Genomic DNA, 27706 nt, shown 5'->3' with positions numbered 1-27706 from the left:
GTGGAACCTGTCCTGTTAAACCACTGTATGGTCTTGGCCACCATGCTGCAGCTCAGTTTCAGGGTCTTGGCAATCTTCTTATAGCCTAGGCCAGTGTTTCTCAAATCCAGTCCTCAGGCCCCCCCAATAGGTCATATTTTCAGGTTTTCCATTATTTTTCACAGGTGATTTGATCAGTTTCACTGCCTTAGCAATTACCACAGCCGTTTCATCTGAGGGAAATCCTGAAAACATGACCTGTTGGGGGGGCCTGAGGACTGGATTTGAGAAACACTGGCCTAGGCCATCTTTATGTAGAGCAACAATTCTTTTTTTCAGATCCTCAGAGAGTTCTTTGCCATGAGGTACAATGTTGAATTTCCAGTGACCAGAATAAGAGAGCGAGAGCTATAACACCAAATTTAACACACCTGCTCCCCATTCTCACCTGAGACCTTGTAACACTAACAAATCACATGACACCGGGGAGGGAAAATGGCTAACTGGGCCCAATTGGGACATTTTCACTTAGGGGTATACTCACTTTTGTTGCCAGCGGTTTAGACATTAATGGCTTTGTGTTCAGTTATTTTGAGGGGACAGAAAATGTACACTATTATACAAGCTGTACACTCACTGCTTTACACTGTAGCAAAGTGTAATTTCTTCTGTGTTGTCACGAGAAGATAGAATAAAATATTTACAAAAATGTGACGATGTACTCACTTTTGTGAGATACTGTATATATACTGTATATTTATATGTATTATATGTGTGTCACTTGTCTCAGAGATTCTTGTTTTATTTCTCTGTTCTGCAGCAATATCTGGTGAAATATGGTTGGGTGAATCCTGTAAACTGGGAGGAGCAGGCATTTGGAGATACCCCTGAACTTGACCAAGCTCCACAAGATGTTTCTCAGCTTTTATCAGAAGGTGAATCATCAGAGCGCTCCTTCTTCCCTTCTCCTAACAAGACTGAGTTAAGCGCATCTTTTTCAGATTCTTTGAAAAAGTTTCAAGAAGCCAATGGGCTGAATGCCACGGGCATCTTAGACACACCCACCAAACTGGCCATGAATAAACCCCGTTGTGGTGTTCCTGACCACAAAGCACCTTCCAGACGAAAAAACGCAACTTTGAGCCTTTTGGCTATAAATGAAACATACCATGATTCCATGCAACCAGATAGCAATCAACGTGAAAGGAGAAGCATTCTGTCCACATTGGTTGATCACTACAGAAAAAAACGGGATGAGAGAAATGCTCTGGAGAACACAAATGCCATGAGTATTTCCAAGAGGACATTGAAGTGGAGGCTCATGGGAGAGGGATACAGCATGCAATTAACCATTGAGCAGCAGAGGAGAATACTCCGTACTGCTTTCCGTATGTGGAGTGAAGTCATACCCCTACAATTTGAGGAGGATCTCATTGGAGATGATATAGACATTCGAATTGGATTTGGCACAGGCAAGTTTATCTTTATTTCTTGATTAGTTGAAAAGTTAATGAAATGGGATAATTCGGGGATGTACCTTAATCTTAACCCCTCAAATAACCTTTAAAACTAGCCCTAATCCTAACACAAACCTAAAAAATTCCCAATGGATGGGTTCTTACCAGGACAAGGAGAAGGTAAATGTTTTTTGGTGGACATAGTAAACATATAAAGAAAACCTTAATAATGAAAGAAAATAAATTGGCCAGAACAACCAATGGGATGCCACTGATTAAGTATCTGAAGGTGGAAGGAGTATACAAATCTGCAAATTGTTTAACAGGTTGGGTTGTTACCACAATTTGCTGGCACTAGTTAGTGTATCTATAGCCATAATCTTTTTTTGTTTTGTTATTGTTATATGTATTTCCTTTGAGGAGAGACATTGGGGTTGATTTACTGAAACTGGAGCGTGCATGGTAGCCAATCAGCATCTAACTTCAGCTTGTTCAACTAACCACTTGCTTACTGGGCACTTTTACCCCCTTCCTGCCCAGGCCAATTTTCAGCTTTCAGAGCTGTCACATTTTGAATGACAATTGTGCATTCACGCAACGCTGTACCTAAATTATATTTTTATCATTTTTTTTCACACAAATAGAGCTTTTTTTTTATGGGATTTAATCACCACTGGGTTTTTTATTTTTTGCTAAACAAATGAAGAAAAGGCCGACAATTTTTCATAGTTTGTTATAATATTTTGCAACCACGTGGTTTTTCTCCTTCACTGATGTGTACTGATGAGGTTGCACTCATGAGCACTGATATGCTGCACTGATGGATACTGATGGCGGCACTAAGGGGCACTGATCAGGTAACACTGGTGGGCACTGATGAGGAGGCACTCATGAGGCTGCACTAATAGGTGGCACTAATAAGCACTGATGGGCAGCACTGAAGGCCACTGATAAGTGGCAGTAATAAGTAGCACTGATAGGCAGCATTGATAGGTGGCACTGATAGACACTGGTAGGGGGCACTGATGGGTAGCACTGATAGGTTACACCAATGAGGAGGCACTGATTGGTAGCACTGATGAGTATTGATTGGCAGCACTGATGAACACTGATTGGCAGCACGGTTGGGCACTGATTGGCAGCATGGGTGGGCACTGATTGGCAGCATGGTGGGCACTGTTGGGACTGCACTGATAATCAGGACACTGATAATCAGTGCCCTGGTTATCAGTGCTGATGTCCCTTTAACACAAGCCAGTTTTCGGCTCTCTTTTTCTCTCCTCACACTGTCAGTGCGAGGAAAGGAAAGCCGATAACCGGCTTGTGTTTGCTCCCATGATCAGCTGTCATTGGACACACCTGATGACGTGGTAAAGGGCCGCTGTGATTAGCCCTTTACACCGATCTGTGATCATCTGAGCACGATCATGGGAGGGTGTCCATGGAAGCCCTCCCGGCAAACTAAGCCCATGCTGTAGCCCTCTTGTGGCTATAGATGGACAGAAAATGGTTAAGCTTTGACAAAAAAAACCTGGAAGCTAATTGGTTTCTCTGCAGATCTGCACCAGATTTTGCACGCTCCAGTTTTAGTAAATCAACCCCATTGTATAAAGTTGTCACAAGAACAGGAGGTGAAGAAAACTGACAATTAACCTCTACTATTTACTCCCTTTGGTCTGTTAAATATACAATTGAAGGCAATTTTATATTGTTTTTTGCTAAAAATACCTGTTGATCCTTTAATACATCTTGTGAGATGATAGCTAGCTGATGACTAGCTTTGCTAGTCCTTTCCTAGGGTAATAACACTGTTCCCTAAAAGACACAGTAAATGTTTCTTACTTTTTAAACCATCATTTTTATCTGGCACGATCACCAGATAAAAAATTATGGTTAAAAAAACCTACAAAATTTTAAAGGAATGTAGCAAAGACTGGTAAGCTGCAGTATATTACATTTTGGTCCTTGGATTTAGATAATGTATCCGAACAAAGAAAATACATAACCAGTTTCCACTTGCCCCATTTCTTTGGATGAAACCCTATGTTGGTCATAATGACTAATTATGAACGAAATGAGGTTTGCTAGACATTCATGAAACACTTGAAAAAATCCACAAGCCCCAAACGTAGCAACCAAACCCCAATAAAGTCTATGATAAATTAATCGTATTAGTCAACGCATACTAGCACATTATAACTTTACCTTGCAGGTTGGAAAAAAAAAAAGCATGGCGGTTTACTACCGCTTTAATGCAGCAAGTCTAAATACCTGAAACTCTGGTTTCAGCCTTTTGTAATACCTTATGCTAACGACTAGGAGAGGAAGTGGCAGCACTAGAGGCCAATCAGTAGCTGACAGAAGGAGAAAGAAAAGTTAGCAAAAGTAGGGGGTCATCGGTCTGCTGCTGCTCATTCATTATCCAGACACAGGCTGGGGGGCAGGCAGGTGGTCTAGCTTTTTCTCTTAGTGGCAAGAGAGAAGATTCAGTTTGCCAGGGTGGTTGTGTTGTCTAACAGAGCTGTGCTATGTAAATCTTTGGACTGTATGGACAGAAGTACAGATCATTTGGTTGGTAAAACATCTTACATACATTGCTTGATACTTGTATTTCAATTGTAAAAGCTTGTTTGCCTGAAGTTCAGCTTTAGTGTTTAAAAGCAGCCATAACTTCATCCTAGCTTATTTTAATTAAATACATTTAAGAGAACCAAGTGCATGTTTTCCCATTTCTTTCCTAGATGTCTATAACAATAATGATCTGGTTCTTCACAGGGCAGCACCTTGGCTGTACTCAGGCATTTGATGGAGTCGGGCAGGAGTTTGCCCATGCCTGGTACCTGGGAGACATTCATTTTGATGACGATGAACACTTTGTTGGTCCAACCAGTGAACAAGGAATTAGCCTTTTAAAAGTGAGTTGTATTGTTGCTAGATGACAAATAATTCCAATAGTAAAAAGAAAAATAGCAATTCACTAACATATAACATTCCAGGTGTTTTCATTACCTCCAATATTATGAACAAATATATTATTTCCCAATTCACCAAAGGTTTTCTTTTCAAATGGATGAGCAAATGCATGCTATATTATAGATTCTTGTAGTATTTTGTACGTAAATGCTAAGTTACAAAGATTAGAGCATTGGTTATCTTTTATTAAATACGGCTAGTTTCTGACTGGTATCAACTAAAAAGAATAGAAATTGGAACCATTTCAGAATGAAGGAGATTGCTGCACTGTAACTAACATTGGCGCTGCTTACTTCTGGTTTAGGAAGCACTAAAAGCTAATGTACAACCTAGGGAGCAGAAAAATATAGATGAATTAGAAATTCATAAGATATAATGAGTTTCATGTATTACATTATTTTTTAAAGTTTTGACAACAATATAATTGTTTCTAAATTGATAAGAAACTTGTCTTGAGGTAAAATTTTAAACATTTAAAATAAAACAGCTTAGCGAATGTACCCAAATTGTTTTAGCAGGATTCGCACAACTCGCACTATGATAAAATCTAGAGTATTTATTTCTAATATATTCTATTGCAGGTTGCTGTACATGAAATTGGTCATGCTCTTGGCCTGCCCCATATAAATCGCATGGGGTCAGTGATGCAGCCAAACTATACACCTCAGGGGAAGCACTTTGAGTTGGACTGGGAGGACAGAAAAGCTGTACAGAAAAAATATGGTATTACCTTTATTTAATTTATAGAGCATGTAGAACTACTTGCAGCAATCGCTTTTTCGGAAGAGTTTGTAGTTTTATGTAAAAGATTATCATTTTACCAGTTTTTGTTTGGACCGTGAAGGGGAACTTACGCTGGCCATAGTTAGACAGACCTTTGAATGAAAATTCATAGGAAAAGTCTTGGAAAAATTTGTACAAAAATTCTTAGAACATTCTCAGAACATTTTATTGTCATTCAGATTTAATTTGCTTTTAACATTTGATTTTGGAATGATGAGACTTTATCAAACAAAAACTACATACACCGTTAGAAATGTCTTCGTTCGAGAAAACGTTTCAATCCTGCTCTTTCAAATTTCCACTTCCTTGTGGTTGAAAACGAACGTTGATTTGACCCACTTGATTAGAAAGCAAGTGAACTTTTTTGGAACAATCTTTCCTAAGAATTTTCGTTCGAAATTCTATCCATCTATTACCAGCTTTAGAGAAGACATGCAAAAGAGGAGAACATAATGTTTCATAAAGATTTGAGTGCCTGCTGTGAACTGAACTGGGAGTCCATTGCATAAGATAAAATGTGTGTATGTTGCAATATAGAGAGCCGAAGATCACCAGCCAGCCACTTGTAAATAAAAATTGTATCTATTGGTAGCAAACACAAATAGCTTTCTCCAGCAAACATAAAGGCAAACAAAATGGCTCACCACCAGTATCTCAGTCCCACACTTGGGTTTAGGGTTTCTGTCTGTTTCAGGGCACAAGACAGGTAGAAGACAGGCCACAGGAGCTCAGCAAACAAGGAGGGTCATTCACTAAGGAGAAGGTGCAGCACCAGTTCATACATTAATTGGAGAGCCGGAAAATCTTTAATTGAACGCGCAAAGTGGAACACGTTGAAGAGTAAATAAATAGCTGCATAGCTAAACTTCAACTCATGCTATGGTAAATGCGGTTTTCTTATTGATAATAGCACACTCCCAATACAGTAGGTTGATTTACTCTAATTGGGTGTGTCTTGTTAGGCAATTAGTAGGTGTTCTTGGTTAATTAACCCTTTTGATGCTAATCTCATTCCTATTACTTCTAATCTATCTTTGAATTAATTTTATTTTTTTACCAAAATCTTTCAATACATTACAAAGAATAGAGAAGTGTTTCTAAACCTAATACATTTATATTTTCAGATTAGATCATAAATAAATTAGATTTAGTGCAAGAGCCTGTTTGATTTCGCATGACCATCTTAACCACTTCATCCCCGGAAGATTTGGCTGCTCAATGACCAGGCCATTTTTTGCGATTAAACACTGTGTCGTGCAACGCTGTACATAAACAAAATTGATGTCCTTTTTTTCCCCACAAATAGAGCTTTCTTTTGGTGGTATTTGATTATCTCAGCGTTTTTTATTTTTTGCGTTATAAACAAAAAAAGAGTGACAATTTTGAAAAAAACACAATCTTTGGTACTTTTTGCTATAATATCCCCAATTTTTTTTCTTTAAAAAGCTAATTTATTCCTCAGTTTAGGCCGATATGTATTCTTCTACATATTTTTGGTAATAAAAATCGCAATAAGCGTATATATTGATTGGTTTCTGCAAATGTTAATGCGTCTACAAAATAGGGGATAGATTGTTGGCATTTTTATTTTTTATTTTTTACTAGTAATGGCAGCGATCTGCGATTTTTATCGGGACTGCGAGTTTATGGCCGACACATCGGACACCTTTGACACATTTTTGAAACCATTGACAATTATACAGCAATCAGTGGTATAAAAATGCACTGATTACTGTGAAAATGTCACTGGCAGAGAACGGGTTAACACTAGGGGGCAATCGAGGGGTTAACTGTGTTCTCTGACTGTGTGTTTCAACTGTGGGGGGAGGGGACTGACTATAGGAGATGAAAGATCGTGGTTCCTAGCTATTAGGAACTCAAAATTTTTTGGGCATTATACAAGGCACATGAGAACATACCTTTTTTTAAAAAATGCAAGACCATTATTTTTCAAGCCTGTGCCTTTTTTTATACATCACAGATTAGAGACAGTTCTGAAACCATTTGTATGCCTCCAGAACTGGGAGTGTAGCATCTACCCAACTTCTCTCTGCTGGTGGACACAATGAGAGAGGGAGGGAGAGGGAGAGAGATAGAGAGAGAGATGTAAAAATAAAGAAAAAATGTACTTTGCAAAAAAGGATCATCTCTTCCTCAGAGAACAACGAGCAGGGCATGGTGGTGGGAGGAAATTAGCATCAGTACAAGCAACTTGCTGGAGGGGTGTGTAGCTAGATTGTATTTAGCTCAGTGCTCTAAAGCTGTGGTTCTCAACCCTGTCCTCAAGTACCCCCCAACAGGCCATGTTTGCAGGTTTTCCTTTATCTTGCACAGATGCTTTGAATCAGAGTCAATGGCTTGGCATGTTGGCAAGCTATTTTATCTAAGATAAACTCCCAAAACATGGCCTGTTGGGGGTACTTGAGGACTGAGGTTGCGAACCACTGCTCTAAAGTAGCTTTATTTTAGCTTACGTTCACACTACATGAGGGAAAGAAATCATGTGAGTAGAGCTGAACTCGCACAATTTAATTCCCACATGTCAGTCCCAACTTCGGGGGTCAAAGTCAGAGACACCTGTGCACAAATGTCTATTGAAATTGCACCACAAAGTCACCAAAAGTAGTACAGAAACAATTTTTGGGAATCGATGCAGCGCTGCAAATGCAGCACCACACCGATTCGGACAGTGCCATTACCAGCAATAGCCGCCAATTTGGCATCCGATTTGATATGTCAAATCGCTGAAATGTGAACCAGGGCTTAGACAGTTCACACCTTTTTTTGTTTCGCTATACCAATCAGCCTATTTAAGCTGCAGCTGGGAAATCTGTTCCAGGAAAATTGTTTAGGAGGGAGAGTAAACTGCATTACTTGGATTGAGCATGCATGAATCCAAAACAAACAAAACACATAAAAAATGCAAATTTGCTTTGAATTTTATTGGTCAACAAAACAAGACTTGGAAAAGAGCTAGGAAAGCAAAAACACATGTATGTTAATCTGAGACACTAACAGAATATGGTTTTGAGGTCTGACCATTTTGCACAGGAAATTAACAGGAGTTAAAAGGACTGCTCCCACGAGCAGACAGTCTCTTAAGGATTTAAACATTTATTAGTCACAACATCTTGAGGAAGATTTTGCTAAATAATTCAGCACAGACAATAAAATCAAAGTGAAACTAGCAACCTACAAAACGACACACATTGACAACATCAAAAATATTTCAGGGAAAAAATACCCCCCCCCCCCCAAAAAAAAATATATATATATATATATATATATATATACACAAACAAAAGTAAATTAATACTTGCTCTAAAACACATCTGTTTTGCAAATACATAACAAACAAAATACAAACAGAAAGTACATGTTAAAAAAAAAAAGGACACCCAACATTAAGCAATCTGGCCTCTTTTCAGGGCAAGGTAAAGAATGCTATTTGCGAGCTTTATATAACATAGGTTTGTGTGCTAATGAGGCAATTCAAAACACATGCAGTCCATGAAATACACAAAATGCAAATTCACCCAGTGTCGAGACATTACTTTAAAGTGGTTACACCTGTTAAAGCGGACCTGGAGACGCGCTCAAAATGAGCGGACTTTTCTCCGCGCGGAAAAAGTCCGTTCACGGCGAACTGGCATACGCACGCCCGGATTGTCCGCCGAAATGCAAGTCCGGCGGGAAGATTGGAGTGCAAAACTACTTTCTAAGTCCGTCGTACTTTCGGGTAAAAAAAAGTCCGCCGGAGGCTACACACGGGGGGATTGTCCGGCGGACTTGAGTTTGCCGGACTTTTCCACCCGATTGTTTGATCGTGTGTACGCGGCATTAATGTATCAAACCTTTTTCCCTATGCTTATATTTTAGACAAAATGTAGTACTGTGGTACATTGCATAAAGAGTGGGAGTAAAATAAGCCCCTTCATTGGTGTCAGTGGGATAAAATAAACTCTACTTTGTTAAAGACAGTATTTACTTACCTGAATACATGCTCCTGAGCTGCTGCTCTGCCTCTGCTGATGCAAGGACTTTTCCCAGGATTCGGGACACTTGGCAAATATGCAATAAGATGTTTCTCCTCACTTCAGCAGATATTAACTGCCCAGGCACTAGTACAGGTCAATAATCAATTTATTCTTTGTAAGGGTCCTTTTATTTGAGACATTTATTATATATTTTTTTGTTTTCACAAAATATGTTTGTTTTGCTGAGTGTGTCCTCCATGAAGTCTTGATGGTGGCCGTTATCACTCTTGAAAGTGAAGTGAAATCCATCCTAATGGAGACACAGAAAAACCTAACCTTTCCCCACATTATCCTCGTTATTAAAAAAAAGGTTAGAGCAGAGGTCTCAAAAGTTTGTAGTATGAGGGCCATATTATATATTTTTCAAATAATCAAGGGTAAAAAAAAAAAAATTACTTTTATAAATTAATGAATAAAATTGAAATGAATGAACAAGTTTTAATTGGAGCTTTATTGTAATCAGTGTGATTTGACTCAAAACAACAGAGAAAGAACTTTAGTAGAAGAAAGCAGAGAAATCCCTAATAAAGTTGAGCCCATCAGTGTCCCCTCTCATACATGAGAGTCCCCATCACTGCCCTCCCTTACATCAAGGTTCCAATCCCTATCCATGTTGGAGAGAAATGGAGAATGTAGGCTGACATGAAGACTTGTGGCCGGTGACCCTAGCTACAGGCAGGATTAAATCTTGCTAAGGGCCAATTTGGCCCCCAGGCCATAGTTTGGAAACCCCTGGACTAGAGTAATAGAAATGATTAGAGGTGATTTCTGGTCTAGTCTTTATTACTCTTGCTGACTCTCGCTATTTAAAAAAAATTGACCTGTAAAAGATGGATAATAATATTTAATTAGTGCAGCTAACCTTGACTCTTTCTTGCATATCTACGTTTGCTGAAAATATTTAGCATCTGATACTTCCATATATATCTGTTCCCCGCTGTGTGCTTTGATCTTTAAGTGAGAGTAGTTGTAATGAACGTACCTATCCATACCTATGGTGTATATATAATTACCTTTGCTGAATACAGAATATACTTATTCAAATGTAAGGAGCACCAGATTTATTTTGTATCTCTTGGTCATCAGGCTCATGTGATGGCAGCTTCAGCGCAGTGTTTGATTGGGTGAGGAAGGAACGGAACTCACGTGGAGACACCTTCTACAGGTTCAACACCTACTTCTTCAAGACTGGCTGGTACTGGATGTATGAAAACAAGAGTAACAGAACAAGATTTGGAGACCCTCTGCCAATTAAAACAGGCTGGAAGGGACTTCCAGAGAAAGACATAGATGCCTATGTACATGTCTGGACGTGGAATATAGATGCCCAGTATTTCTTTAAAGGTAATTGAATCATAAAGGAGAGGAAGGCCTGGACAGCAATAACAAAAACTTTTTCAGGAGTTTCAACTCTTTCCCAATCTACTACTACTTCTTTGTATGTGTCTCTTTGGTCCTGACAGGAAGTAAGGGTAAATCTCCTCACATATGATAATCAAAACCTGATACAGGCTCTAAACCAGTGGTGATCATTGCTTTTAAAATGGGGGGCCTCAAGAGCAGCCCATGACATCGATATAGGACCACAGATATTATTTAGTGAATATACAATAGTGCTACACAAAGCTGTCAAAGACTGCAGACATGTAACAGGAGATGGTCAGATACTGCAGATACGGTACAACAGATGGTCAAAGAGTGCACATGGTACAGGAGATTGTCAGAGACTGCAGACATGAAACAACAGACGGCTAGGGATTGTAGATGTGCTGCAAGAGATGGTCAGAGGCTGCAGAAATGCTACAGAAGATGTTCAGAGACTGGGGACATGCTACAGATTCCATACTCAGGCAAATAATGTCATACATCCCAGGAGTCTTCAGCAGGGGAGGATGGGTCTCCTCAGCTAAGCACACCCTCCTGCCTCCATGCCCGAGCTAAAGGCAGATAGATTCCAGGAAGTAAATTCTACATGAATTATCTGCCCTCTAAATGGTTATGGTCAGAAATGCTAGGGGGTGTTTTTCAAAGTGGTTTCTCAGCAAAATAAAACATGGATGAAAATAAATAAAACAAAATAAATAGCGTTTTTGGTATCTGATGCTCAGATGCAGTGTATTTCCGCTTTGTGATAAAAATATTTTCACTTTAGAACCACTTTAACCACTTCCCATCGTGAGTCAGAGAACATCCACTCGATCACTTCTGTGGCCGGCAGAAGGGGAAGCAGCATATCAGACTGATCTGTGTCTGGTCGGTTGCACTGAAGCCCAGAGGAGAGATTTAGGGTCTAATAGACCCCAGATCTCTCCATAAAGGCCCAGGCTTTGCTGTTCATCCCTTGTGAAAGCAATAAATTTGATACATAAAAATGAAAGTGATAGTGTAAAAAATAAAAAATACAATTTTGAATAAAATAAATAATAAAAATAATTCAAAAAATTTTAAGCGCCCCCTCCCCCCCATGCTTACGCGTAAACATGTTCGCATAAGTAATTCCCACATGCATAAGTATGGGGCATTGATATAAATCAGGAGCCCACAAACTCCTGATCTCTGTGTTCATATGCAGATCTATACTTAATGATGGCTTGCTTCCTTTGAAGGTACTCAAGTCTGGCGCTATGACCCTGACAAAGATTCAGCCTATACAGAAGACTGGAAGAAAAATAAGTACCCTCAACTCATATCTGAGGCTTTCCCTGGATCTCCAAGTCCGATTGATGCAGCTTTCTTTGACAAAAAGGAGCGTCTCATATATTTCTTCAGACAAAACAATGTATGGTTGAGTACCTTTATATGTAGTTTATTGATTGCAGTATTTTTATGATGGGGCCTCCAGTGTTTTTTACCTGGAATCTTGACTGTCAACTACCTATTGTTTTGAGAAAGATGTGCTTATCTGAGAAGTAAAAGAAACATACACTAAGATAATAGGAAGACATTGCTGAAATCTCCTTACAAAAATGTCAGTTGCCTGGCTCAAACTGAACCAGTAGCTCAATACTCCAATGGCCCTGACCTGGAACTAGTATGCAGATCATGGATTCTGTGGAAAGAAAATAAATATAGGCGCCTCTGAGCGTAGACTGTAAGCATTTAATGTAAATCAAAAAACAGTAAAAACTCACATTGAGGTAATTGATAACCGGCACATATGATCCAGTATTGGATGCTGCAACGGTCCGCGCTGAACGCTATTTCCGCAACTCATGTAACATCTCGTGGGGGCTGTCCTGGCCAGCAGGATGCTGCTACGATGGAGTGGAGCCGAAATCAAGGGTTGGAAAGCAGCTGCTATAAATCGTAGGCTTGTTCTAAGTCAGTGGTTTAGAAAACATTGAAGCCAGAGACAGCCAGGCAACAGGTATGCCTAAAATAAGGTTAACATTGGTTAGCCATGTACAGGCTTCCTTTTACTAAACCAAAAAAAATATGTCTGCTAATTTCAAACTGGCTTTGCAAAACAGATAGCTTTGTAGCCCCATAGTAATGCAATCGAAGCACTTGTGCCCTGGCTTACCTGGGAACAAAGATAGAAATGACCAGCCTATCAGATTATATTTCATCATTTACTTTATTAAAGTCTGGGAGAGAAATCAATTTACAAACATGTTTCAGCCTTTTTGTAGGCCTTGATGACATAATTTTGTCTAATATCTTGGGGACTAAAATTTAATTCTGGGACTCCCATTTGTGACACCAACTTATATGGGGTGAACCACTGATCAACAACAAAAGCGGACAATCTATGGTCCCCTAGCTTAGCATGTGATTTATGGCATGCAATTGACCCTGTTCCTATGTTCATGGATAGCAACACTGTTAAAGAAAACTTTCTAGGAGTTGGTGTGCTGAATCTTTGTTCTCTCACAGAACTCCATATGTCAGATAGATGTCCCATGCTTGAAAATAGGGTTCCTTCCACTGGTCCCTAAGTCACTACAGGACACAGTAGTGTCATAGTGACTTGCAGAAGTAACCGCAGTATCCAGCAGCGAATACATTATCTGGTACAAAGATATCTTACACCCTCTGGAAAGGTAAGTATAAATCTTATTTCTTAGTTCTATTGGAAATCATTCCTTCACTTTCTGTCCTAGAGACACAATGGGAAGTAAGAGGTAGGAAGTAAGAGGATTTCTCCTCTAAGCCCTTGTACACACGGTCAGAAAATCCGATGGAAAATGTCCGATCGGACCGTGTTGTCGGATAATCCGACAGTGTGTGGGCTCCATCGGACTGCTTCCATCGGAATATCCGACGGACAAAGTTTGAGAGCTTATCTATAAAATTTTCCGACAACATGATCCGATAGGACTTTGTCCGATCGTTTGTAGAGAATTACGATCGGACAAAGTGCCACGCATGCTCAGATCAAATTACGAGACCAAAGCTATTGGCTACTAGTCTGAACGTAGTCCAGTTGTAACGTACAAACGTCATCACGTTCCGAACGATTGGGTTTTCCAACAACTTTGTCCGACAGTGTGTATGCAACACTAGTTTCAGACAAAATCCTTCGGAAAAAATCTGTTGGATTTTGTTGTCGGAATGTCCGACCGTGTGTACAAGGGCTTAGACAGGTGTCACTGAAACAAGTGTCCCTGTTGAAAGATTTCTTTTTGCATCCTGTTTCGATGGAAAATTTTATTTTCAGTTGGCAATCCACTTCATGGATTTTCACTGTAAAATGGAGCAGTAAACCAAAAACCATTGTGTAGCACTGCAAAGAAGAAAAGCAAAGGTTGAGTAATTAATGAGCACATATAGCTTCCTTTGTGCATATACCGTATATTACTAAACTATACAATAGATAAATAAACAGTAATATAGAAAGAATGTTTTTTAAGCATTTACACACATTAGAGCTACTCTGCTCTGAAACATAAGTAACAGCTGAGTAACATAAATCAGCAATAAATAATCAGTTAAATGTATGTTAATGTAAAAATGTTACTTCTATGTATATGTAGCACACCCCTTATGGGCCCAAGATGAATTGGGATCCCCCACCCTGCACAGCCAGGCACAACAAATTTTCACAGGCACTTCAGAGTCCAAGAACAGTCTGTGAATTTGTTTTTGTTATTTATTGAGGATAATAACTTGGATGGGGTTGTCTACTTGACTTCAACAACTTCAGGGACAATTTCCTATACACAGAGAGATAGATGTGCACATGTCGCTCCACCTCACTGCAAGAGAAAGCTGCTCGGTCCACAGCCCTGGAAAGTACAGGTCTTTTCACCTCTTTATCCCTGTCTTCTCCTGGGAACTGTAGTCTAATGGTCCATAAGCTTCCACGGTATGGCTCCCTTTTTGAACTTCAACTCCCACAGTCCTAAACTGCAAGCATACAAATCTCTTGAGTTACTTCACCTTGTTAGCTTCCCTGGTGGGTGGAGGTGACATGATTCTAGTCTATTTAGCATGTCAGTCTGAGGGGAGCACACAGAGAGCAACAGCCCAGTGTCCTAGATTTGCTCTTCCACTCTAACCAAACATCTGACTACACATATTAAGGTAATTTCAAATGTCATTAAATACAGTATCTTTTAACTCTGCAGCATTAATGCAAAAAATGATATGTCACCTTCTGTTATAGTGTGACAATGCGCTACTGCAATGTCACCCACCTTGTCACATAGGTTTGCCAAAGTAGATTGCAAGTGGCCATTTCAACTCACACATCAGCCAGATGTGTTCAACTATTGCCAATATCATGAAACCCACCCTGGGAAATGTGTCATGCAGTTATAACTGGAGTACATGTAGACAGGAAGACTGTAAACAGGCTGCAGGAGATATTTAGCACTGAGATGCAACTCAGTGAAAAATAGTAATAGTAATAGTAAAAATAAGTATTTTATTTAAATACAATGATTTATGATAAATGGTGTAGACTAAATGCCCATTTAAAAGTGTTTGACAACCTAAAAAAAAAGAAAAAAAAAAGATCCTGTTACTTTAAAGCATGTTATACAGCACAGTACTTATGCTGTGTCATTTGCCCCCCCCCCCCCCCCCCCCGTATCACCTGAAATACCTGGCTGATCCTGCCTGGTTCTGCCCTCCCCCTTTTAAACTGACCACGGTTAATCATGGCTGCTGAGCCTTGACACTGTGGTTAGTTTACGTGAGTTCATAATCCTCAGTTCTCCTTTGTCCTCCTTTGTCCTCCTCTGTGCTCTCCTCCATCCTCTCCCCCTCCTTGCCTGTCAGCTCCGTCTCCGTAGCTGCCTCTTCCCTCCTGCTGCTCAAATTACTGTTACATTTTTACAGTATCCTCTCTGTTTATTAATGTAATCTGCTCCCGTGTCTGTGCCTTATAAAAAAAAAACTGCAGCTATATGCCTGTTTTCAGTGCGCCTATCAGCGCTCACTTGACCCGCTGCCTCTCTCAGCCTGACAGCTGCAGCAGACGAGGCCCTCTCTTTCCTCCTCCCCTCCTGGCTAATGTCAGCGGGGATCCTCGGCCCCGCCCGCTGCAGCTGTCAGGCTGAGAGAGGAGAGAGGCGACGGGTCACGTGCGTGCTTTCTGAAAACAGGTATATAGCTGCAGTTTTTTATAAGGCACAGGCACAGAGAAGATTACATGAATAAACAGAGAGGATGCTCTAAATTTTACTTAGTGGGTTAACAACCACTTTAAGTTCTACATCTACTTTAAACCTTTCCCGTCAGCAGGAGCCATCCCTTTAAGGACATTTTAAAAGACATTTCCCAATCATGTAACCAATCATGTACTTGATTGTCACAGTGACCAGGGCTGCTGATAAGGCAGTAGAGCCAGCCCTTCTGTACTAGGCCCGGCACCATCAGTTCAAAAGGGGGGCCCAGGTACCCATTGTTCCTCTTCTGGTCTTAGCACATGCATCCCTTCCATCAAGGCCCCCCCCCCCCGCCGCAGCGATTCTGGGTCCCCATCCTCTCCTGCCGGCAGCTGCTGCGGGTACAAGGGATATGTCTCAGGATAGAGAGTGGGGGAAGGGGCCAGTAAATATGTAATTTACTGGCCCCTTCCTTTCCTGAATGAACACAGTGAGTGATATGTACTAATCACTCCTGTGTCCATTCATCGCAGTTAACTATGCTTCCGTTTTTGCATTAACAGGAATCATCAGAGTGTTTCCTATTCATTCATCTGTGCTGCTGAGGCTGCAAAGAAAGGGACTATAGATCTATGTCTTCAGTTACTTTTGGCCGGGAAGGGGTGCCCTGTCAGGTAGGCTGTATGGGGCCCCTTCATTTCTAACAGCAGCCCTGACAGTGACCATGTGATCAGGAACCCATCCTACCAGTTCATGATTGTTGCTACCCATAGGCGTGCGCACAGGGTGTGCCTGGGCAAACCCTAATCACCCAGTGTTCTGCAGACTGCCCCTATGTTGACCCGTGATATTTCACCAAAGCCCCCTAATGGAGCTCCTAAAAATAACTGTAACAAAAAAAAAATATTGTAAAATGTAATAAATAAATAAAATAATAAAAATAAAAACTACTGACACCGTCCACTGCCCTACTGACACCAATCTCTGCCCTACCAACACTGTGCATTGCTTTGCTATCAGAATGAATCACTTCTCACAAGATCTACTGACACCAAGAGAAAAAAGGTTACAGGGGAGGGAGCTTCAGCTGATTGACAGCCTCAGCTCTGTTCCCGTGTGCAGTGTTAAGGGGTGTGTGTCAGTTCTCTCCAATCAGCTCTTCAGTGTGTAACTTCAGCTCTCTGCCCCCTTTTTCTGAACTCTCAGATGCAGATACAACTTATGTAGAAGTATTGGTTTCATCCCTATGTATCACCTGAGGCCAGTCACTTCACTGGGTATATGTAAGGGTTTACAACCACTTTAATGTGCAACTGGCATTTAATAGCATTTGATATTAATCTTATTTCAAAGCTTGAAATTATTTTTGTGGATTTGATTAATAAAAATCTTTAACATACCCTAAATATTCTAGGTAACTGCATTCAGCGTGGATAAAAACAGGTTGGTTGAAGGCTTTCCAAAACGCATTAAAGACGTTTTCCCAGCGGTGGACCCTGGAGACCATCCAATAGGGTACCTAGATGCTGTCTACTTTTCCTTTACACATCAGGCAACCTACTTCATGAAAGACAGTTATTACTGGAAAATAGTGAAAGATCAAGAGAGGCAAGCCAACTCATCCCTGCCACTCAATGGACTATGGCCCAGGAAGAAGATTAACTCCAAATGGTATGATATTTGTGATGTCCATCCTTCTGTTCTCTTCAACGCGACATAGAGCGGAAAACTCTCACATTTTGGTCTGTATGCTCAACAGCACCGGAAAATAACATTGCAACACAATGTTTATTATTGCATTCCAGCCACCTCCAACGCTTCGCCGTGTGCCATTAAAGCTGTTCCCAGGACTGCTGCTATGGGAAGGGAATGAGGAGGCCCAGCAGTCTTGGGTTCCTCCAAATAACTTGTGATCACTTGTGTAGTATCAAAATAACCAACACGCTACTTCTCCAGGAAATGTTTAACTTGTTATTGACTGTATCCAGAGTGTACAGACTCCAAGACTAAAGCAACATTCCACAATCAAGTTTAAAGTGTACCTGTCCCGCACAGTGAAGTCTAAGTATAAGCATAAATGTACGTATGCTGTATGTAGTTACAGCAATAGCTGCCGGTAATGAGAGAAAATGTAAGGCTCTGCTTTTGCTTTATAGAGTTCTGCTATCTTAAAACCCAATGGAACCTTCAATAATTTTTTTTTTACAGTAATGATGACAGGTTTCATAAACAGTAAAGAATTTGTCCAAGTTTTATTTTTTTAATACATCTATTTTTATTGAATTTAAAGGTATAGGAATAGTACAAACTGCAGTGGTCCAGCCCATGGAGGGGAGGCCACCGGTAAGTGTCCTACGCTTTTTGATTTAACCTAAAAGCATGCTGCAGTCTTCATTAAAACTCCCAACGCTGGCAGCATGCTCAACACAAAGTGCAGCAGTCTGGTGCTCCAGTGATCCAACACAGTTCTCCAATCAACAATGCTGCTCAGAGATTTTAATTGTTGTTGATTGGAGCATTGTGGACGTGGGTTGGGGGTGTTGGACTGCTAAAGATCTGGATTGCTGCACTCTAACAAAGACTGTAGCACAATGGTACATTAAAAATAAAAAAATAAAAACACACATGCTTTACTGTTTATGCTGCCATTAGAGTAAGAAAAATAAAAGATTCAACTGGGCTTTAATAATGAGAATTTATAAAGGTAGATCTAAGCCCTAACTGGATGCCATTTCATTTGCAAAAGTACTGTGTATCATAGACAACTGCCATTTTTTTTTTTACACATAAAATTGTATTTTCACCTTTTTTCACAAATGTTTTTTGCGTCTCGGGCTGCTGATCTTCTGTAACCTCTTTCACATATCTACTGTGACTAGATGTACCTACTCCAGCATGGGTTGCCCTTGATTGCTCTGGACCAGCTTTCTCATAGTGATAACAAGCAGGCTTTTCTTGGCAATGTATGTGAGCAGGTTGCTTGTAATTTCTACCAGATGACAGGGTGACAACCCAGGACCCTAGCTGAGAGATGGCTGTCACCCCATACAAAAAAAGTTTCTGAACATAGACTGCCACGTTAAAGCTTCTATGAGATTTTAGTGATTGGGTTTAGAAATCTGTAGTTGCTGGTATTTTTATTAAATAGACCTTAAAGTGTTACTAAACCCAGGACCCTGCATTCACTTTATCTGGTCTCCCACAGTACAAAGAACATAGAAATGCAATTATTTTAGTAAATACAAACTACTAAATACTTTTTCTCATCAGCAGTTAGAGCTATCTTGTGATGTCTATCAGTGTCTGGTTAAAGCTTGTAGGAGGAGTTGTCATACTGCTCTGGCTGTCCTATGAGGATCCAGGACCTGGCTCCCCTCTGTCTGGACAGTGCTGATTGGCCCTGTGCTGATCACATGCACTCTCACAAAAAAAGCAATATACACTAAACTGAGCATGTGCAGCTTGTCCTCTACCCTCTGTACTATCCAAAGAGGAATTGGGGACACCAGAAGAAGGTGAGGAGACAGGATCAAACAGCCTTTTTACACAATGCAGAGGATTAACAAGCATGCTTTACTGCATATATAGACTGATTTTACTGTTGTGGGCTTAGTAACACTTTAATATGTGATATATGATGCCAACTTAGTTTCCACTCCATTTCTATAGAATACAGTCTCACTTCAGAACTGATGCTGTATACTTAATTGGATGAGTTTATATCTGCCACCATGATACAAAAGGAGCTTTGTGAACAAACAGTAAAAGATACTTGTATGCGTTCTACAGTCCTTTGCATACTGTAGAGTGGCGTTAGTAGCAATTACAAGAAATTAGATTTTACTAGAGTAATTGCAATAGAGCATTGTTTATATAACTATAAAAGAGACTAACATAGAAGAGAAGTCTTCTGTATAGGAATCAGGAGCAGAAAGTCACCAGCACTCTAGGAAATGTATTTTAAGTGATTTATTGTAAATATGTCACATAAGTCAAACTGCCATGATAACATTTTGGGCCCTCAAAGGATCCCCTTGCTCAAGGCGACCTACTGGTCACTGACCCCGAGAGGTCTTAAGGCTGCTTTCACACTGAGGCACTTTACAGGTGATATAGCGTTAAAAATAGCGCCTGCATATCGCCTGTAAAGAGCCTCTCCTGTCACTCCAGTGTGACAGCCCTGGAGCGGTGCGCTGGCAGGACGGTAAAAAAAAGTCCAGCAAGTGGCATCTTTGCAGCGCTGTAGGAGCGGTGTATACACCACTCCTAAAGTGCCCCTGCCTATTGAAATCAATGGGCAGCGCCGCCAAACCGCAACGCTTTTCCGGCAGCTTTTACCCCTTTTCGGCCGCTAGCTGGGGATAAAAGCGCCCCTCTAACGGCCGAATAGCGGCACTAAAACGACGATAAAGTGCCGCTAAAAATAGCGGCGGTTTACCACGGATGCCCCCAACGCCCCAGTGTGAAAGTAGCTTTACACATTGACATGGTAATTTTACTTCCCCCACCCCAGCACACCCCTAGATCTAGGCCTAGATCAAAAGGAAAAAAAAAAAAAGAAAAAAAGATGAACAACACAGAAAAATTAAGATAAAGTAAAGGAAAAAGTAAAAGTAAAAGAAGGAAACCATTTATCTCCTAAAAGTCAGTTTAGAAAATATTTTCCTACACTGGTAAACATCAAAACACAGTTAACTGTTTACAGAAGCCCTACACAAATACTATGAAGCAGCAGGGCCCCAAGTCTTCCTCGGTCTACCTTACACTCGTGTTAGATTCCGATCCATCCTTTGCACACAGTGGTTTCTCCCACTGACTTTGCATCTTGCAGTGACGTATAGGGATATTAGAGGGAATCAGTGAGCACAGTGGAGGGACACAGGAGAACACTCCTGGAATTTTCAGTTTCTAGAGAGACTTCACCAAGTGGTTTCTCTTTAATAGCATGACGTTCAGTAACACAAGAAATAGGAAATGGGCAAATTTACTTTCTTCATTGCATGTTTGCTTTATTGACAAGCCACTTTAAATGGTGTTATACTTTCTGTAAGATAAATATCCCCCCTCATCCCTGCATTCTGAGTGCAACACACCCCTAAACCCTGTATTCTGAGCACAGCCCAATCCTAAACCCTGCATTCTGAGCCACTATGGGCAGGGTCACCCCTATAGCATTGTCCTGTACCCCCCTTCACATCCCCCCCTCATCCCTGCATTCTGAGTGCAACACACTCCTAAACCCTGCATTCTAAGCACAGCCCAATACTAAACTCTGCATTCTGAGCACAATGCACTCCTGATCCCTGCATTCCGAGCGCAACGCACCCCTAACCCCTGCATTCTGAGCTCAACGCACTCCTGATCTGCTGCATTCCGAGCGCAATGAACCCCTAAACACTGCATTCTGAGCGCAACATACACCTGATCCCCTGCATTCTGAGTGCAACGCATCCATAAACCCTGCATTCTTACAGCATCGCACTCCTTATCCCCTGCATTCTGAGTGTAACACACTCCTTAACCCTGCATTTTGAGCGTAATGCACCCCTAAACCCTGCATTCTGACCGCAACACACTCCTGACCCCTGCATTCTGACCACAACGCTCTCCTGATCCCTGCATTCTGAGTGCAACACACTCCTGAACCCTGCATTCTGAGTCTAATATACTCCTGAACCCTCCATTCTGAGCGCAGTCCACTCCTGATCCCTGCATTCTGAGTGTAATGCACTGCTGAACCCTGAATTCTCTGCATAAACCACCTAAACCCTGCCCTCTCTTATAATACTTATTTTTGTTCTGAGTAAAAATATTTTATCAAAAAAAAAAAAAAGTTTGTCTTACTGTTTTTTTTTCTTCTTTGTGGGGGGACACTGTGCCCGGTGATCTTTGACTTAATCAAGTAGATCTCCATCTCTAAGAGGTTGCCTACTCCTGCACTAGAGGGTGCTACACAGAAAACTGCAGATACAAAGTGTGCCTGTATTCTATAGTCTGTTCAGCCTAAGACAAGATGCTGGCTGTGCATGAGCAGCGGGCGTATTCAAAAGACAGGCTGTAATTGGGAGAGGGTGCATGTCAGAGACAGGCTGTGATTGGTCGAGGGGTGTGGTGGCTGAAAAAAATAATAATACCCAATACAGGCACGCTGTGTTTCTGCATAGTGTCCCGTACCTATAAATGGCCAGCTAAGGAATGAAAACTGTCCATGCTAACACAGATCAGCTTCTGTGTGGTCAGTTTAGAACAAGGAAGCAAGTTGACTGGAAGGATCAACCAGCAACTTTAGATGGAAGAAGTACATTAAAATCAGAGGCGTAACTAGAACCTTCAGGGCCCAGTTGCAGGAAATTATGAAGGACCCCTCCACCCCGACCCCTGGCCAGGGCCCTTCCCACTAATCACAGCACCCTTTACTCCCATAATGGGGATCTTTTTTTACAGTCCCACAGCAGGCTGCAGACCCTTTCACATGTTCTGCAGTGGGTCCCCTTCCTGCCATCTTGGGGCCCCACCACGGAACACCAGGGCCTGATCGCAAGAGAGACCCTGGTAGTTTTGCCACTGCTGTCAGTAGTTTTTTATTTTTGATATTTTGCTATTTTTAGTAATTGTATTTTTTACAGTTCCCTGCAGTACAGAAGGAATGGACAAGAATAGTTCGGTACACAGCTTCCCATTCATTCACAAACTTAAGCATGGTAAACAGTTTACTATGCTTTAGTTATAAATGCTACCAATCACTGATCCTGTTCAGAAAAGGAAGGGGCCGGTAAATTACATATTTACCAGCCCCTTCCCTGCTCTCCATCGTTTGGGACTGTCCTTGATCCCTAACTCCCCTCTTTTTTTTCAGTATTCCCCAATAACCTGCCCTCAAACCACTTACCTGAATTGCGGAGGGCTTCTTCCTGGATCATCCTAGTTTTTTAATTTAGCGCAGCTGTGTGTGGCTCCATGTGTACAGCTGTGTCATCCATGCACATAGATCCGTGAATGGGAAGACTACAAATCTCATCTACCACCACAGCGGTGAGACTCACAGACTGTCAGCACAAGTGCAGTGACATCGCTAAACACGTAGTTTATTTACTCCATTAGTATAACAGAAGTTCCATACTTCTTTAGGACCAAGGGCTGGTGTGTAAACAATGCAAGAGCTTCTGAATGTCACCCACAACACACTGATCATGGTTGCAATGATCTGCAGGCAAACATGTAATAAATGTGCATTTTTTTATTTTATTCATATGGGTACAGTTATTCAATTTCTGAAAAAGGTAGGCCATGCCTTTAATGTTTTCTAAACTATAAAGAGCCTTCTGATGACTCCTCTTACCATCCTCCACACCCCCTACAGTTCTCATACTAAATTTAGCTACAAATGTCCTGAAGAGGAAAACAAAATAAGAAAACTAGGGCAGTTACTGATTAAAATTTTTGTGTTTGATCAATCGATTATTTTTTTTATTGATTAATCGACTAATTTCCATTAATTATAACGCCCATACAGATCCAACTACTTTTAGCTGATCTCCTTGCATTGCAACTCTGTATTAGTCAGTGGTAAATGTGGTATACACTATATACAATCACCTGACACTAGTTAGTTTCCACAATCCATGACTTAACTTCACAGTTCACACAAATACATTTTAAATTCAAATTGTAGCAATGACATAATTTTTTTCATTAAAATTTAAGAAAAACGTAGAACGTTTGTTTAACTTTAATTATAAAATGTATCTAGTATATTGACTGTCAGTCACTTTAGCCAGTGACGCAGACATACCAGAGTGTTTACATTTTGTTTTTTTGCTTTTTACAACAATGTTAAAAACGGAGGTTATCAAATTTGCCTACACTTAGCTCACTGAATGATCCCAGTCAACCACATCCATATTTACCATCACTGCCCGGGCTGTCCGGTGACGTCGATGTCCGTGACGCCCTTCCCTTCATTAGCAGACAAAGGCACTTGGGGAAGTGGGGAGGACTCCGGTGACGTCAATGTCTGTGACGTCGCCGGATTTCCGACGGAACTCCCTGCAGACCCCGAAGCCGGCAGAGAGGCGAGTACCGATCAAAAGAATTTTGATCGATCAAAGAAATTAATGATTAATCAAGGAATTAATCTTTAATTTTCCCAGCCCTAAAGAAAACAAATGATCACAGTTTTTAAATTGAGAGGTTTGGAGCTACACCATTGCCCTGCCACAGATCTACATTTTCTAGCCTTTGGACCAAGGAACAATTTGTTTTTGCTGCTAGGACTGGATGTTAAAGGGAACCTGTCACAAAGCAAATTGCCAATATGGGATACCTCAGATGAAGTTGTTGTCCTCAGACTCCCATGCTGCACACTTTATTTAGGATACTAAGCCTGAGGTTTTTCACACAGGTATTTTGCTTTGCTGCAGACACTCTTTTAAAAAATACAACTTTAAAATATTTATTTATCCATAGGTTAATGTTTAATAAGCTATTACTATTTTACAAGTCTAAAATTAGTATCTCTTATGAACTTTGCGACTACTACTTTAGCGCTTTAATATTAAACCTGTATTTGGACAAGGATACATAGCCTGTTTGAGCTTTCTCAAAGGAGGCTTAATGTACTGCTGTTATATTTTTGTTTGTTACAGGATATTATTATTGCCATTATTTTTTTTTTTTTATGTATAGTAGGTAAGCAGAGCTGGGGTTTTTCTGGCTCATTAACAAATGGAACCTACAAAGCACAAGCATGATGCATTAAAGTGGAACTTTAGTCAGCTAATGAAGTCCTGCTAGATCATACCAGACTGCCCCCGTTTGAAGGTATAGCTACTGTATGTAAAACATAAAAATACAAACATAAGTGCCTATACTGTTTAAAATCCAAATTTTTTATTTTTAGGCATTTGTAGAGGCCGATCTGCTGACAGCCTTAAAGCGGAATTAAACCCTTCTATCCTTTACAACCAAGGAAGCTGCTTCTGTTTGAATTGCAACTGTCATGGTGCTGCACATGTGTCAGTTATGACACCAGCCATTTGATGGTTTGACAGTTTGGTTGAGAGGATAAGCAAATGTGACAATTATCAATTCCAGCAATGTAACAGTTTTAAAGCGCTTGATCGTTGGGTTTAGTTCTGCTTTATGATTTACTGCAGGCACTCTGGGCTTCAGCAAAATGGCAGCCTCCAATAAGCAGAAACAGGTCTCTGTCCAACTAGCAGGGAAGATGACAGAGGTAAATCTGGCTCAAGAACAGTTGAGACATTTTTCTGGCTGTACTGTGTCAATTACGAGACTGGCAGAACAGAGTTTAGAGATATTCAGCTTTTTGCTTAGAGTTCCTATCAGTGCCAAGTTTTTTTTTTTTTTTTTGTATGAATGTATGAATTACCAGTCTAGTGGAACAGAATTACACTTCACTTATATGCATTTAACGGTTTGCCTAGAACAACCTTTTTTTTTCAGTCAAGGCATCCTTTAGAATTGTGCACAATCTCAAGGAACACCCGACCCGTTTGGCACACCTTTTTATTCACACTCCCCGTGTATCGCGATTTTTTTAAATTGCGCTGCACTAAGCATTTTAGCGGGCATGATCGCATGTGTATTTGCTAGATGCAGGGGGTAACATTAAGAATACAAAAGGTAGCACATTTGTGTGCAGTGAGAGAAAATGGGTGATTTTGCACACATTACCACACCTAGTGTGAAGAAGCTCTACAATGTGGGTTGTGAGGCAGAATTATCTCCCCCCCATAAGCACCCTGCTAGCACAAATCCATAGTGGCAGCAGCAGAGAAGGAGAGAGTACAGTCTGGACCTCCTCCCAGCCACTATCTATACTATTGGCTGTGGGGGCTGCCTGACCTGTCCTAAGCAACCGATGATGTCACACTGCGTGCTTTCTCCTCTCTGTATACAGGGGTTAGCACAATGCAAGCTCTTTTGCCGCGGAACCCCCGGTTAAGAAACGCTGGCCTAGAGTTCCACTTTGCGGTAACAAGTCAAGTTACCTACAGTACTATCATTGCCAAGCTTTATTTTTTATTAAAATATTATATTTTCTTTACTTTGGCATTAGCCATCAAAACGATTGATTGACTTTCGGATATACTTTTTTTTTTTTTTTTTTTTTTTTTTAAAGATTTAAAAAATAATGTGTATCTGCTACACACAATTATGAATACTTTGTTACATTTCCAGAACCGAACAGGAAATACGTGAACATATATTAAATCATTTTATTGACACTCAGTAAGGCTAGGTTCATATGTAAGCGTTTTCCTGCATGCCGTGTTTACGCAGGCACAGCAGCAGACTCCTTTAAATGAGCTGCTGTACCTGTGGGAAATGCAGGGAAAAAGGTCCCTGCATCTTTTTGAAACCACATCCGTGCAAAAACTGCATGATGCTTTTGCACCATGTGCTTTTAAACACGCTGCGTTTTCAGAGGCGTGGAAGTTTTATTATGAATTAATGGCATCCCCAGCTCGTTTTGCCTGTGTGTGCAGAAACGCATGGGATTTTCACGCATTCCCTCACCTAAGTGTGAACCTAGCCTAAGAGATTAATCTGTATGAATATTTATATACCATAAATGGTTCAGTTTTGTTTTATTTTAACAATATTGTATCAATTGTACAATTTTCTTGACAAATAAAACTACGTTTAAACAGCCTCATATGCGTTTTCCATATATACTGTATGACTTCCTTTACATATATACTTGTATATCAGTAAATAATTGTAAAATTACTGATATGTTTTGCATATTTTATTAAGCACACAGAATAACATTTTTAAAATAAACTTCCATTAGAGAAATATAGAGTCAGTCACTGCTGCTTCTGAAAATGCTAGTTAGCTGGCAATTTTATTGAGCCACTGGTTTCAGTACTTCCGTTTGCTTCCAGAGCAATTTTCCATTTTCGCACAATAAAAACAGAATTTTTGGCTAGAAAATTTCTTAAAACCCCCAAAACAAATTTTCTGAAAGCAGAGGCCCTGTAAATAGAAGGATGATAGTTGCAAAGTCTTATGTTGCACAATATTTTTCCGCAACAGCTTATTAAATCTATTAAAAAATGCACAATTTAATTTGCAAAAAATTAAGAGAGGAGGTAGCTTCAATTAAATTGATGCCAACTATGTCCAGCCTCAATACTACGTGCACCCCCAAAATAGAAAAAAGTAAATGGTACCTAAACTTATCAATAGGGAACAAAAAAGGAGCCTAGAATAATTTTTCTCTGACATGCGCAGGGATACCCAATTTATGTTATTATATGTGTGTTTTGGAATAAAAACCCTTCCTGCTCACGTTTTTAAATTCATGGTTAAGTTCTGCCTTAAATTCAGCTGCTCTCGCCGTGGGATAAATGAACGCTTCTCCTAGGCGAATAACACGTGCAAGCACATTTTAGGATCTGTTCACACCTTCTATGCACAGCAATGCATTGTTAATATTGTTGGTGTGATGCAGTGGCAAACATTTAAAATGGCATCCTAACATCACTGCTAATGGTTGTGCTTTGTGGTGAGCTGCCAAAAAATAATGCATGCACTATTTTTTGAGAAGCACAGAGCAACACATGCTATTGCAATGAAACATACATATGTCATTAGGTGCATTGGGGTGTTAAACAGAATGAATGGCTCTGCATCACAACAATGCATCTAATGTAGATGGTGTTGATGAGCCTTAAGTACCCCTGTTGCTAGCAAGTTCTCACCAATGACTGGATCACTGATGTGGGCTTTAAAGTTACTGGTCTGTCAGTAAAAAATAAAAAAAAAATAAAAAAAAAAAAAAATAAAAAATAAAAACTTTCCACAGGCAGGGGGAGGTCAGGACAGTGCTCTAGAAAGCAAAACTCCCATAAACAAACGAGCTCCTGAAGATTACCTGTCAGACAGAAGGAAA

At 40.4% G+C, this 27706-nt stretch overlaps 1 protein-coding gene across 2 annotated transcripts in view; it reads left to right on the top strand.

Moving 5' to 3' along the window:
* Window positions 1–26464, top strand: part of LOC143960131 (matrix metalloproteinase-21-like) — a 113235-nt gene extending 86771 nt beyond the window's left edge. For both annotated transcript variants that reach the window (XM_077468427.1, XM_077468426.1), the window contains exons 3-8: window positions 800–1451; window positions 4212–4351; window positions 4991–5132; window positions 10316–10573; window positions 11836–12008; window positions 17198–26464. In XM_077468427.1, coding sequence (XP_077324553.1) covers window positions 800–1451; window positions 4212–4351; window positions 4991–5132; window positions 10316–10573; window positions 11836–12008; window positions 17198–17503 — 1671 coding nt within the window. In that variant the 3' untranslated portion in view covers window positions 17504–26464. The remainder of the gene's footprint in view (window positions 1–799; window positions 1452–4211; window positions 4352–4990; window positions 5133–10315; window positions 10574–11835; window positions 12009–17197) is intronic.
* Window positions 26465–27706: the final 1242 nt, after the last annotated feature.

Source organism: Lithobates pipiens, unplaced genomic scaffold, assembly GCF_037356315.1.
Source record: "Lithobates pipiens isolate NorthernLeopardFrog02 unplaced genomic scaffold, aLitPip1_a1.2 Scaffold_8, whole genome shotgun sequence".
In the NCBI taxonomy this organism is placed as follows: domain Eukaryota; kingdom Metazoa; phylum Chordata; class Amphibia; order Anura; family Ranidae; genus Lithobates; species Lithobates pipiens.
This window is presented reverse-complemented; position numbering and strand designations above follow the sequence as displayed.